Genomic DNA, 14,752 nt, shown 5'->3' with positions numbered 1-14,752 from the left:
TTTTATAGCTTCGTGACAGCAGCAGTAGCTTTTAAGCTGTTATTATTATTATTTTTTTAAATTAAGTAATTATAAACACTGGATACTTAATCGTTATTATTACTTTGATATACTTATTTTTTTGTTGTGAATGATAACCGTAGTCGATTGTTTTTTTTAGAAGAAGAAGAAGATGAGATAAGAAACAGAACCTACGGGTTATAATTATATCATTTGGGTTAAGTTCAGGAAAAACGACTTGGTTAAATGGTTGGGAGAATGTTGAGGTATACGAGAGGTCTCGGGTTCAAATCTAGGCGTTGGCACCTATTCTTTTTAAATCCCCTTTTAATGAGGTAGTGACTTTATTATTATTAATGTTAATTATTATTATTATTATTATTATTATTATTATTATTATTATTATTATTATTATTATTAGTAATTGTTGATATTATTATATTAAAATTTATAGTATGAGTATTATTATTATTTTAGTTATTAATAGGTAATATCACCATTATCATTATTATTATTAGTCATATAAGTATTATTGATATAGTTATTATTGTAAATTTTATCATTTAAGTATTATTACTATTATTATTATGATGATTATTATTATTATTGTTATTATCACACTTATCATTTTTTGTTATTAATATTATCATTAAGTACTAGAATTAGTATTAGTATTAGTATCATTTTAAAATTATAAGTATTATTAGTATTGACGAAAGTATTACTATTAATATTACCACTTTCGTTAACATGAATATCAATAACAAGTACTATTATTATTGAAAATTAATATAATTATTACCAAAAGTATCGTTACTTTAAATCTATATGTTTATAAAAACTATTATTTATATTATCATAAATATTATTAGTCCGATGAAATTATTATTATTATCAGTATAATTATTCTAGTGTTAATATAACCAGTCTTTTGTAAACAAAAGAGTAATTACATAAAAGTATATTTAATATACATAACTTAACTATGATAATATTTTTATATACAAAATGAATACATTCAATTGAATAATGATATATATATATGTTGTTAATATAAAAATTATATCACTAGCAATAATAAAGATATTTATTCGATTACGATTATATATATTAATGAATACACAAATGATATAGGTTCGTGAATCCGAGGCCAACCCTGCATTGTTCAATGTCATGGTATGTATTTTTACTACAAAATACATTAGGTGAGTTCATTTGCTCCCTTTTTACTCATTACATTTTTGGACTGAGAATACATGCAAATGCTTTATTAACTGTTTTACAATATTTATATGCGTGAGTTTCATTTGCCTTTTTACCCTTTTATGTTTTTGGGCTCAGAATACATGTGCAATTTTTATAAATGTTTTACGAAATAGACACAAGTAATCGAAACTACATTATATGGTTGAATTATTGAAATCGAATATGCCCCTTTTTATTAAGTCTGGTAATCTAAGAATTAGGGAACAGACACCCTAATTGACGCGAACTCTAAAGATAGATCTATCGGGCCCAACAAGCCCCATCCAAAGTACCGGATGCTTTAGTACTTCGAAATTTATATCATGTCCGAAAGAGGATCTCGGAATGATGGGGATATTCTTATATGCATCTTGTGAATGTCGGTTACCAGGTGTTCAATCCATATGAATGATATTTTTGTCTCTATGCATGGGACGTATGTTTATGAGAAATGGAAATATGAAATCTTGTGGTCTATTAAAATTATGAAATGATTATTTATGTTAAACTAATGAACTCACCAACCTTTTGGTTGACACTTGAAAGCATGTTTATTCTCAGGTACGAAGAAATCTTCCGCTGTGCATTTGCTCATTTTATAGATATTACTTGGAGTCATTCATAGCATATTTCAAAAGACGTTGCATTCGAGTCGTTGCGTTCATCAAGATTATTATTAAGTTAATTATAGTTAGATATATTATGAAATGGTATGCCTGCCGTCAACTTTTGATGTAATGAAAGATTGTCTTTTTAAAAACGAATGCAATGTTTGTAAAATGTATCATATAGAGGTCAAGTACCTCGCGATGTAATCAACTATTGTGAATCATTTATAATCGATATGGACTTCGTCCGGATGGATTAGGACGGGTCCTTTCAGTATAGTCCAGGGTCAACTATCAATGGCATCGCTCTTTTAGTCCTGCATCAACAAAATGGGACTTGAAACAGGAAAAAAAGTTGCTATGTCTTGAAATCTATAAGTATACACAGTGCTTACTCTACCCACTCTAAATGGCTGGTATGCTCGATGAAATTCAGATCTCTATTCAAATCACGAAACGTAAAAAGAAGGTTTGCAAGCGTACGTATTCAAAAAATTAATCATAATTGACACGAAATTAGCGGATCAGATATGATAATTTGATTATGCTGATAAACAACGGACCATCTTGAGTCACTAAAGGATAATCCGATGCACTTAAGTTTATAAACCAATCCCAATCTTTATATTTTTTTAGAAGGATGGCGCACGCGTGAAGTGTGTTTGCTACCATTGTGGGCCCTCTGTAGGTAACCATATTAGCTTTCGGGATCACATAAACTGTAATGTCCTCCCAATAGGGTCTGGAAGAAACGTTACTAATATCAAATAAACCAACATATTATAATACGAGAACAATACTAAATGAGAAAATTTAACTTTATTGAGTACGCAGCGGAAAATGAAATGTCGTTACAATAATGGAAATAACGATAAAGTAATTGTTCATATGCAGAGGTAATAAATGCGATATCTCTTGATCCTAAGTCCAAGTAGCATCACATAAGTAGTAGATAAGAAAGCTTGAATCAAACAGCACCTGAGACAAAACATGCTAAAGTGTCAACCAAAAAGGTTGAGTGAAATTCATAGGTTTAACAAAAGTAGTTATCATTGTTTTAGACCACAAGATTTAGTTTGTAACGTTGATCTCCCGCAGGATCAAAAAGTTATGCCAGTGCGTGATATTTAGACTAAACGTTCGTTTTGTTGCCCCGATGATAAGTTGGCAGTACCTTATCACCATGTTTAAATCATTATTAAGTAATACAAAGACATCGCGGTCAAATGTATCGGGGACGTTACTCCCGATAGGCCTACCCCCAATAAATAAGCATGCCGCAGCACTTAAAAATATCACTGTAGGGACTTAGTCGGACATAGCCGGGTATAGCATAGTTTTAGCAGTTGGTACTTGTGTCTAAATTGTAAATAGTAAAAGCAGCATGTGTCTCACCCCAAATAAATTAAATAAGTTTGCTAGCAATAAAGAGTGGGGCTATGAATTCACCTTAGTAAGTAGAGAGAGAGTTATTCCTCGGAATAAAGAGTTGAACGAGTGAGCAGGAAAGTCAACCTATTGACATTTAAGAGTAGTTAAGTGTTTTACCCATGTTTAAGTTTAAGTATGTGTTTAAGTATAGTTTGTTTTACTAAGTTTCTATTCCTAGTAAGTTACTATTTTTATAAAGTTTCCATTTTTAGAAAGTTTCTTATTTTACTAAGTTTCTATGACTAGAGAGTTTCTACTTTTATGAGTGTTTTTCATTTTAGGATACTTGCCGTATTAGATAAGCTTCCAATCACCCCTTTCCCTTCGAATGGCTAATTTAGATCTAGGGGCTTGAGCCATAGGACCCTTTAAATCGGAAATCCAAACCCTCTGCCTAGAATCTCGTAGAAACCATTCATCAAGAAAGTTCGAAGATCTATACATCTCTAATACATATCCTAAAATGTGTTTGTGCTACAATATAAGTAGTACGTTATAGGTGCTAGTAATAGTAATAGTGTATACATGTTAAGTACTAGTATAAGTAGTATTAGGGTTTAAGGTTTTAATATGTATATGTATATATAATTCGTATATATACATAAATTTTTTTTTTTTTTACATGTATATATGTATATATAAATCTAGGAGTGTTTATGTATATACTTATGAATAACAAGTTTATAATATGAATATGAATTAACAAAGATTAAAGTTTATGTAAATAGTTTAGGGTTTATGTTATACCTTTGAAGATTCAAGATAATTAACAAAGAAAAGATGAACACGATGAAGATGGAAGATCAAAGCCTTAAAAATCTTGAAGAACTCCTTGAAGATTCTTGAAGAACACGAAGAACAAGCTTGAAGATCCGAATACCACAAGAGAGGGAGAGGGAGAGATTGTTTTTGAGAGAGGATTTTGGTGTGATTTGTGAATGAGAAACTAGGAGTCTAGGAGTGTTTATATAGTGCAAGTATTAGAGTGTTAGTCAACATAAGGATGTTCTAATTAATGATTTTATTTTGTTTTATAATTTTTAATCAACAAAAGGTGGTACTAGTTTATAATTAGTCAACATAAGGATGTACTAGTTTATACTTTATTTTTAGTCAACATAAGGATGTAATTGTTTAAGATTATTTAGTCTCATTATTATTACTATTATTATTATTATTATGTTTATTATTATTTTTACATTTACTACATGATAAGTATTATTTTCTTTTTACTAATTCATGACTTGTATTTATTTTTATTTAGTTCCCAATTGTTTTATTATTTATATAAATGTCACTTTTTATTTATTACTTATAGATTAATAGTTATAAATAATATTATTGAAATGCATAAATTTTAATTAGCAGTGAGTGTTGAATAAAAGTTTATTATTTGGTCAACGTTAAATTGATTGTGTATATAACAACCCTTAAATAATTAATACGTATAGTCAGACAGTAAACCCTAGGGTCATTTCAGTAATTTCATAAGTCAAAAAGTGAGGGTTGTTATAGTACCTCCCCGTTAATAAAAACTTCGTCCCGAAGTTTTAGGTAGACTTCTCGGATGCATCAGCAGTTGAGAAGAGATGGGGATATTTCCGTTTCATATGGTCTTTGCGTTCCCAGGTATATTCGGGGCCTCTACGCGAATTCCAACAGACTTTAATGATAGGTATGTTGCTTTTACGCGTTTGTTTGACCTCTCCTTCCATGATTTCTATAGGTTCTTCAACGAAGTGCATTTTATCATTAATGCGAAGATCATTCAAAATGATGATGTTATACAAGTCATTTCAGTAAATTGGATACATGAAATGTGTTATGAATGGTATTGAGCTCATTTAAAACCTTGAGCATTTTATGCCACAATATTAGGGCAGACAAACAGAGAGGAGTTCGTGAAAATCACAGTCATGAAATTTGATAGAGATCTTCATTATTTACAACAAGAATATTTTAATGATGAATATAAGTTGAAAAATAAAGTTTTATCACTATTGAATAATATGGATAAAACGATTTGTTTATAGGAAGAGTATAAACGAAGCTATCATAAAAGAGTGAAATGAGAAAATTAAATGTTCGCCTTAACTTTTGACGTAGTCACGATTGATTTCCAGAATTCAAGGAATTAAAGGAAATCTTCGTAATCTATAAGATTTGATTCTCCGGTATTTACGAAATTTTGAGATTTGTTTGATTAAATGCGGTGATTTGCCTCGATTGATGTGTTTGGAATTTTGCTATAAATTAGCTTCTTTCGTTTCATTATCTTCACCACTTCTATACTTTCTTTCTCAATTCAAACTTCCAAAAGATTAAGAAAATGCTTAATCCAGTTCTGATCCTGGTTATTATATTGACCATCTATGCAGTCATTCTTCTTTTTCTTTTACCGCCAGAGGAATCTGTTTACTTCTACTATGCTCTTGGGGTTATAGTGTTTTTAATTATCCCGTGTCTTTATATTGCTATACGCATTGATATGCACGGTTTGTAATTTCGGAGTCGTTATCGGGCTTTATATTTTCCCTTATATGTCGGAGCTTTATGCTTTTGTTTCTTCTTCCCGACTTCAAGTCAAGCGAGTAATGGTCCAGAATTCATAGGTATGAAGTTTCGAATGATCATAATATATAAAGTAGAAAGGAAAGGTAATAGCACGATTTGATTTGTCATATTACCAGAATATCCGGAAAAGACCGAATCATCAAGAAAAATATTTTCTTGATATGTTTAGAGGTTAAATAGAATGTAAGAGTCGTGTAACATGGAAAATGATGATTATAAAATCTATGAATCATCATCTTCCATTAAAAACTTAGCATGACTTACTGTAATATAATCACGTTGGTCTGACGTCATTATATTATACTAACTCATGCTTCAATTCCCAACACTTCTTCAAAGCATTTATAATTTAAACTCGAATTTTACAGAATATAGAAACTAAAACAGTTTCCTTTATAAAGATATCGCAAAGAGATACTTAATTGCGGACATGAATCGTTATGAAGATATCTTTCAAAATATAGAGGATATTTATGATGATATTTTGGAATTTCTAAGTTCGAAAGTTGATGAAGAAAAATTTTCCGCAAGCTTTTAACATGACTTCGGAGCAAGATATTCTCTAAAGATTTCACCGGATCCAAAATTACCTGGATTCTTTGAATATAGGGTTTGGCACTTGTGTTTGTCCTTGGTCTCCTCCATGGTTAGCTCAATCCGTTTTTCAGTTCCAAATTTTCTTTTGGGCTTTTCCAACGTACCATTCTTTATTATCAAACTGTTAGCCCTTAAGAACATCTATAGCATTTGCTGCTTCGTCAGCATTCTCAAGGTTAACGAATCTGAATCATTGATTGACAACCCGAGATGGTTTCAAGAAATTTTATTTTTAGATGATTAAACGCTGATTGTAATCGTCAATGGATCTAATGGTTGACGAATAGGCGTTGTTGATTTCAAAAGTAATGAATGATAATTTTGGTGGTTTGATGTGATAATTCATCATAGAATACGAATGAATATAATTCATGAATGTAGTGATCTTTAGGAAGATAACATCTGCTATAGCTTTACTTGAATTCTGATATGTCAAATTCAGAATATGTAATTTGATTTGAATGAAAATGGTTGTTGTTTGGTGCGCGGATACATATGTGGATGTAAGTAGTATAGTTACTGATTATTGAATCAGAATTTGAAGAATGTACAATGTAACATATTAATGTGAGATATAAATATTTCTCGGGTATTACCTACCCATTAAAATATTTTCACAATTAACAGTTTGTACAAAAGAGAAGATATACGTTCATATATGTATTCTTCAGATATAATATAGATTTAATGAGTTAATATAATATTAAACTCATTTGATTTGCGGTTGAAACGAGAATAAATAATCTCCAAAACCTTAGAGATTTCATAATTGTCGCGAAATATTTCGCTAATGAAGTTATGAATCAATACTTCATCGTTCATTGTTATTGATATACCTCAGTATATGATGTTGGTGCTCGTGGAATTCTTGTGAAATTCATAAGGCACGAGTGATGTTTTCTAGAAAGTTTCGAGTACATCGAAAATGAAAGTATACAATCAATCATGTATTTGAGTAATACACTTGGTTTATTATGAAATGGAGTTTATTGTGTTGAAGCAGTGATTAACGATTGTTAAGTCATTAACGAAGGATGTACATCATAGCATATTAATGATATGAATTAATCAAGTAGTACATACTAGTTAAGATTCACACGTAATAGCTTAGTATGAAAAGATTTATTATTGTTCCAATCCATATATATAAAGTATACATATGTAATTCTTCAGGAAGAATGAGTCAATACATCTTAACTCATTATTACTAATATTCCTTGGTATCTATGGGGCGTATGATGTTGATGTTTGAGGTACTGAGTGTGATGTTGAGGCGTGGAATGCGGATGTTTTCGTTGGTGAAGCTGGTGATGTTGGTGGTGATGCCGATGGTACTAGTGGTACTGGTTATGCTGCTGGTGCTGCTGCTGGTGTTCGTAGGTTTCGCACCATATTCTCCAGAGCCACTACTCGAGCGCGAAGCTCGTTGACTTCTTCTATTATTTCGGGATGATTGGCGGTTCGGACAAGTGGATGAATAAGATCTAAAATTTTAGATATTATATATTCGTGACTGGATATCCTGGAAATGAGGGTGAAAATAGTGTTCCGAACGGGTTCACCAGTAAGTGCTTCAGGTTCTTCACCAAGAGGTGAATTCGGTTGGTGGAAGGGATCACCTTCTTCTTGTCTCCATTGATTAAGTTTACTACGAACCCATCCCCAATTCATCCAAAATAGATGATGGCTGATTGGTTGGTTCATTCCGGTTACGCTGCCATTGGAGCTCGAAGAGTTCGAGGAATCCATATTATGTGTTTGGAATTAGGGTTTTTGATATGAGATTAGTTTTGAATACTGGATGATATATTCGTCTCCTCGAATACGTGTATATAGCAAAAAGATTTCCGTAATTTATGGAGGGAATTTAGGAAAAGTGTTAGACAAAATCTATTAGGATAGATACGATAAGATATAATAAGATATGATGTGTCTTTACTTTAATAATGGCAGTATGACGTGTCGAGATTATAAAGTGATAAGTATGTAATCTAATAATCTTTTGATTAAAGACTTTCAATTCGTATACTGTGATAACCCAATGACATTTTTCAATTCGCAAACCGATGCATAAAGGCATAAGGCATATAGGTACGTGATATAACAGAGAGTTATATACGTTTGAGTGTGAGTAGTAACAATTATAAGAATTTCAAAATCATGGATAATATTTCATGTAATACATATGTAATACACATAACCATGATAGATGACTTATAAATGTCAAGAATTTCTGAAATCATTGTGTCGCATTTAGATGCGGTGGTGTAATTGGATAGTACTCAGGAAAGTGAGCAGAGTTCTTAGATTAGCTCGGCATTCTAAGATAAGTAAAGTTTCTAAAGTATAGTGTAGCATTTAACAGTTAAATGCAACAATTAAAGGCACTATGGTCAAGGAAAGTTGTAGTCCTACATTAGGAAAGAGACTTTGATTAGAATCTTTAAGTCAAGTTTGGTAAAGCATGATTGTTAAGATTATAAGGCAATTCTAAATGCTTTAAGTCTAAGGCAGGAAAGGTTATAGTTTCCTAGATTGCTAAAGCACCCTAGCTAGCAAGTAAGGCACACATAAAAATGCAATCCTGGTTCTCTATAACAGCCTGGTTATGCTCTGATACCAATCTGTAACGTCCTCCCAATAGGGTCTGGAAGAAACGTTACTAATATCAAATAAACCAACATATTATAATACGAGAACAATACTAAATGAGAAAATTTAACTTTATTGAGTACGCAGCGGAAAATGAAATGTCGTTACAATAATGGAAATAACGATAAAGTAATTGTTCATATGCAGAGGTAATAAATGCGATATCTCTTGATCCTAAGTCCAAGTAGCATCACATAAGTAGTAGATAAGAAAGCTTGAATCAAACAGCACCTGAGACAAAACATGCTAAAGTGTCAACCAAAAAGGTTGAGTGAAATTCATAGGTTTAACAAAAGTAGTTATCATTGTTTTAGACCACAAGATTTAGTTTGTAACGTTGATCTCCCGCAGGATCAAAAAGTTATGCCAGTGCGTGATATTTAGACTAAACGTTCGTTTTGTTGCCCCGATGATAAGTTGGCAGTACCTTATCACCATGTTTAAATCATTATTAAGTAATACAAAGACATCGCGGTCAAATGTATCGGGGACGTTACTCCCGATAGGCCTACCCCCAATAAATAAGCATGCCGCAGCACTTAAAAATATCACTGTAGGGACTTAGTCGGACATAGCCGGGTATAGCATAGTTTTAGCAGTTGGTACTTGTGTCTAAATTGTAAATAGTAAAAGCAGCATGTGTCTCACCCCAAATAAATTAAATAAGTTTGCTAGCAATAAAGAGTGGGGCTATGAATTCACCTTAGTAAGTAGAGAGAGAGTTATTCCTCGGAATAAAGAGTTGAACGAGTGAGCAGGAAAGTCAACCTATTGACATTTAAGAGTAGTTAAGTGTTTTACCCATGTTTAAGTTTAAGTATGTGTTTAAGTATAGTTTGTTTTACTAAGTTTCTATTCCTAGTAAGTTACTATTTTTATAAAGTTTCCATTTTTAGAAAGTTTCTTATTTTACTAAGTTTCTATGACTAGAGAGTTTCTACTTTTATGAGTGTTTTTCATTTTAGGATACTTGCCGTATTAGATAAGCTTCCAATCACCCCTTTCCCTTCGAATGGCTAATTTAGATCTAGGGGCTTGAGCCATAGGACCCTTTAAATCGGAAATCCAAACCCTCTGCCTAGAATCTCGTAGAAACCATTCATCAAGAAAGTTCGAAGATCTATACATCTCTAATACATATCCTAAAATGTTTTTGTGCTACAATATAAGTAGTACGTTATAGGTGCTAGTAATAGTAATAGTGTATACATGTTAAGTACTAGTATAAGTAGTATTAGGGTTTAAGGTTTTAATATGTATATGTATATATAATTCGTATATATACATAAATTTTTTTTTTTTTTTACATGTATATATGTATATATAAATCTAGGAGTGTTTATGTATATACTTATGAATAACAAGTTTATAATATGAATATGAATTAACAAAGATTAAAGTTTATGTAAATAGTTTAGGGTTTATGTTATACCTTTGAAGATTCAAGATAATTAACAAAGAAAAGATGAACACGATGAAGATGGAAGATCAAAGCCTTAAAAATCTTGAAGAACTCCTTGAAGATTCTTGAAGAACACGAAGAACAAGCTTGAAGATCCGAATACCACAAGAGAGGGAGAGGGAGAGATTGTTTTTGAGAGAGGATTTTGGTGTGATTTGTGAATGAGAAACTAGGAGTCTAGGAGTGTTTATATAGTGCAAGTATTAGAGTGTTAGTCAACATAAGGATGTTCTAATTAATGATTTTATTTTGTTTTATAATTTTTAATCAACAAAAGGTGGTACTAGTTTATAATTAGTCAACATAAGGATGTACTAGTTTATACTTTATTTTTAGTCAACATAAGGATGTAATTGTTTAAGATTATTTAGTCTCATTATTATTACTATTATTATTATTATTATGTTTATTATTATTTTTACATTTACTACATGATAAGTATTATTTTCTTTTTACTAATTCATGACTTGTATTTATTTTTATTTAGTTCCCAATTGTTTTATTATTTATATAAATGTCACTTTTTATTTATTACTTATAGATTAATAGTTATAAATAATATTATTGAAATGCATAAATTTTAATTAGCAGTGAGTGTTGAATAAAAGTTTATTATTTGGTCAACGTTAAATTGATTGTGTATATAACAACCCTTAAATAATTAATACGTATAGTCAGACAGTAAACCCTAGGGTCATTTCAGTAATTTCATAAGTCAAAAAGTGAGGGTTGTTATATAAACATTCCCAACAGTAGCAAAAATGGGATCATTTTCAACTCGCGAAGCAAGCTCCATTCGTTCTTCGAGTGATGATTCAAGATCAAGATGAAGAACATAATAGTTCCATGGATGATATAATGCTCTAAGTGTCCTCCATAACTTATTTAAATCGCCTTTTGATCCCGAAATCAAATAAGCAAAACGCGGAACTTCATTCTTTTCTTCAACGGGTGTAATAAATGGACTAATTCGAGAATCAAATATAGTCGAATTGAGCTTGTATAAAGAAGATAAAGTGCCCAAATTTAAACATGCGGCAAATAGGAAAAGAGTGACAGTTAAAGCTCTAAGTATCAGAAAAGGCCATCGTCTTTTTGAGGGAAGAAACTTCGATGCTGGACGTTTCATCGTTGTTTTTCGACTCGTGTACTGATCAATTATCTTGTAAATTTTGTAATACCAGCTAGTACAATAACAGATATTATGCAGTTCAATCCATATAAACCTTCACATTCATTTCATTTAAAAGATAAGAGCAAATGTATAATTAAATTACATTAACAAACATGCATAAAACTAAAAGCAGTGACAAATTCATGCATAGAAGATGGCGAAGTGTGAAATTGAAAGTTGATTGTGTGATGATTAACGCTTGGGTTTTAAGAGTCAATTTTTATAATTAAAAAAAAAACAATTAGGTGATATCTCTTAGAATTTAATATGTTTTACAATATACATAGAAAACTGCATGAGCCGTTCATGTGTTTTAACTCAGATTTCATGCAGCGTCCCTAAACTTTTTTTTTTCACATGATGGCTCATCGTATTTTCACTCATTTCACAAAGGGTTCGTGTGAGTAACGTGCGGGGTCCCCATATTTTACACTCGTTTCACGAAGGGTTCTTGTGAGTAACGTGTCACTACAAGAAAAACGATTTTTCTGGACAGGGGTTTCCCGGACGACTTTAAGTTTCCTGCAAAAAGTCACATACCGACAAAAATTTCTGCTTTTTCTTCTCGCTTTTTCCTGAATGTTTGACCAGCTTTTCCCGGATGACCGAATGTCGTCCGGAAAGATAAGCTCCAATTATTGTACCGTAAAAAATTGGCTCCAAAAAGAAGAAAGTTTTCGCGGGCTTTTTTTCCCGGACGATTTATCATTTGGAAAACCTTTGGGGATGACTTGTCGTCTGGAAAACCCTTTAGGGACGACGGTCGATTTTTCCTACTTATACTTCGTCCTCAACACATATTGAACACGTATCTAACACACATCCAATACTTAAACTGCACTATCACACTTCCAAACTCAAAATGGTGACCCTTTCGCCGATGATTGTCTCAATCGAAGTGTATTACGGAAGTGAATTCCGTAATGAAATGAAAGTTTACGATTATACGCGTGGTTCAAAAGCTACGTTCAAAAACATTGACGTTCGCGACGTTGGTTTAGATGAGATTTTAACCTTTTTGAAAGAAAATGTTCTGTTCGAACACACGGACGTCTTGTTTTGTGAAGATGACTATGTTCCGGAATTGTCCGCCACATATCTCCGTACCGACGATCAGTGGAATGGTATAAAAGAAACCCTAAGTTGGCGTTCTGATCGCATTTCTCTTTATTTGGTTTTGGAAGACGAAAACACTTTTTAACTTTCCGTTAAGTTAGTTAGTTAACTTGGGTGGATTTGTATCGTTTGTAATTGTATCGTTTGTATTTGTATCATTTGTATTTGTGTCTCGTTTGTATTTGTATCGGTTGTATTAGTTCAGTTGAATGAAATTGTTATGTTGTTGTCATTTGTTTTGAATGAAAACGGATTGTAAGTAGATAAATCGGTTATTATATATAAAGAGCAATATTTAAGTAGACAAACGAATTTTTTTGAATTAAACACAACAAACGACAAACATTAAATTAATATAATACAAAGTTACTGAATTAAACACACTTACTGAATTAAACTCACTTACTAGAATAAACATACACTTAGTTATCAGACGTTGTCCTACATATCCTTCAAGCACATGACTAAAATTAAACACACTTACTAAATTTAAACACACTTACTGAATTAAACACACTTCAAGCACACGACTACAAAGTTACTAGTATTGAAACACACTAATAACGACGCCGAGGATGACTACGAGCATCCAATTTAGTGGACGAACTTTCAGAACCTGAGCTCGATGCTGCCGATGTTTCAGAAATGAAGGTCCGGTCGATAGGTAACGTGGCTATCGGACGTCGTCCCACCAGACCTTCAACCGCACCAATACTAGTAAATAGACGGTTCAGAAATGCTGCGTACAGAAGATGAGGTCTTGTTTCTGCATAACGAAGTTGATTCATTCGGGAAGCGACCAAATGAGCAATATTTACTTGGATGTTGTGAGTTATGCACCAGTGAAGACATGCTCCGGTCATTGACAATCGAGTGACGTTTGGTTCGCGGTGGCACATGTTACTCCTAATAAGTGCATTTCTTATAGCAATATTTCCCGGACGAAGGTATTCGTCAAGGATGCCTGAACGTTCTATGGTTCTGAATGGAACCGTAATACGACACACAAGTATAGCCATGTCATATTTTGGAATATCCGGAGGAAGAGCTTCGAGGTCTTCACTGGGAAAATAGATATTTTTACCTTCAAATGGTACGCCCAATAGCATACCAAATTGTTCAAGAGTATACTCGTGTTGCCTGTCATAGATTTGAAACCTCACCAATTGTTCATTAGTGAATTCAAAGTTGGAATAGAATTGATGCACGACAGCAGGAAAAAAAACTTATCAAGCAAAAGTAAAGGAAGCCAACCCATTCTTCTGAATTCACGATCGATCTCTGGAAAATCTTGTAGTCTGACTTGTCGACCTTCACTAATAGGTCTATTATTTGTTGGTTGATTCATAGTGTGATTGTAGAGATAGAGATAGAGAGACTTGAATGGGTGGATATGGATGAAAAGAGTGTGTATGGCTACTCTTTAAGTAGATCCACAAAGTTTTCCCGGACGACCCAATGTCGTCCGGAAATATATGATCCAATTATTGTATCGGAAATATATGATCCAATTATTGTACCCGAAATAAAGTGTGATTGTAACGTTGTTATGTAACGGTGTATTGTAACAGTGTTATGCATGTGTCGGTGTATTGTTATGGTGTATTGTTGATTATGTAATTTATTAAGACCTTATTAAATTTTTCATACTATTACAAATATAAATCACTATTTTTTTTAACGTCACTTTTATTAAAACAACATCACGGTTACAATTTAAGCATTCAAATTTGGTCATGAATGGGGTGGTGGTGGATTAGATGATGGAAGGCTGGCGTCAATATCAACCATGAAGATGCATTGAAATAGTAGAAACTGAAATACTAGAAACTGAAATTAATTATGAAACTACAAACTAATACTGAAACTGAAATACTAGAAACTGAAATTAAT

At 32.2% G+C, this 14,752-nt stretch overlaps 1 protein-coding gene across 1 annotated transcript in view; it reads right to left on the bottom strand.

Annotated features, from left to right (window-relative positions):
* LOC139842896 (beta-glucuronosyltransferase GlcAT14A-like) overlaps positions 1–11,698 on the bottom strand; it is a 39,912-nt gene extending 28,214 nt beyond the window's left edge. The window contains exons 1-4 of the mRNA XM_071832993.1: positions 11,312–11,698; positions 2,417–2,582; positions 2,249–2,324; positions 2,133–2,170 (exon numbers count right to left, since the gene is read on the bottom strand). Coding sequence (XP_071689094.1) covers positions 2,133–2,170; positions 2,249–2,324; positions 2,417–2,582; positions 11,312–11,698 — 667 coding nt within the window. The remainder of the gene's footprint in view (positions 1–2,132; positions 2,171–2,248; positions 2,325–2,416; positions 2,583–11,311) is intronic.
* Between the last annotated feature and the right edge of the window lie 3,054 nt (positions 11,699–14,752).

The sequence above is a fragment of the Rutidosis leptorrhynchoides genome, chromosome 4, assembly GCF_046630445.1.
Source record: "Rutidosis leptorrhynchoides isolate AG116_Rl617_1_P2 chromosome 4, CSIRO_AGI_Rlap_v1, whole genome shotgun sequence".
NCBI lineage: Eukaryota > Viridiplantae > Streptophyta > Magnoliopsida > Asterales > Asteraceae > Rutidosis > Rutidosis leptorrhynchoides.
Note: the sequence above shows the minus strand (reverse complement) of the source record. Positions and strands in the feature narration are given on the sequence as shown.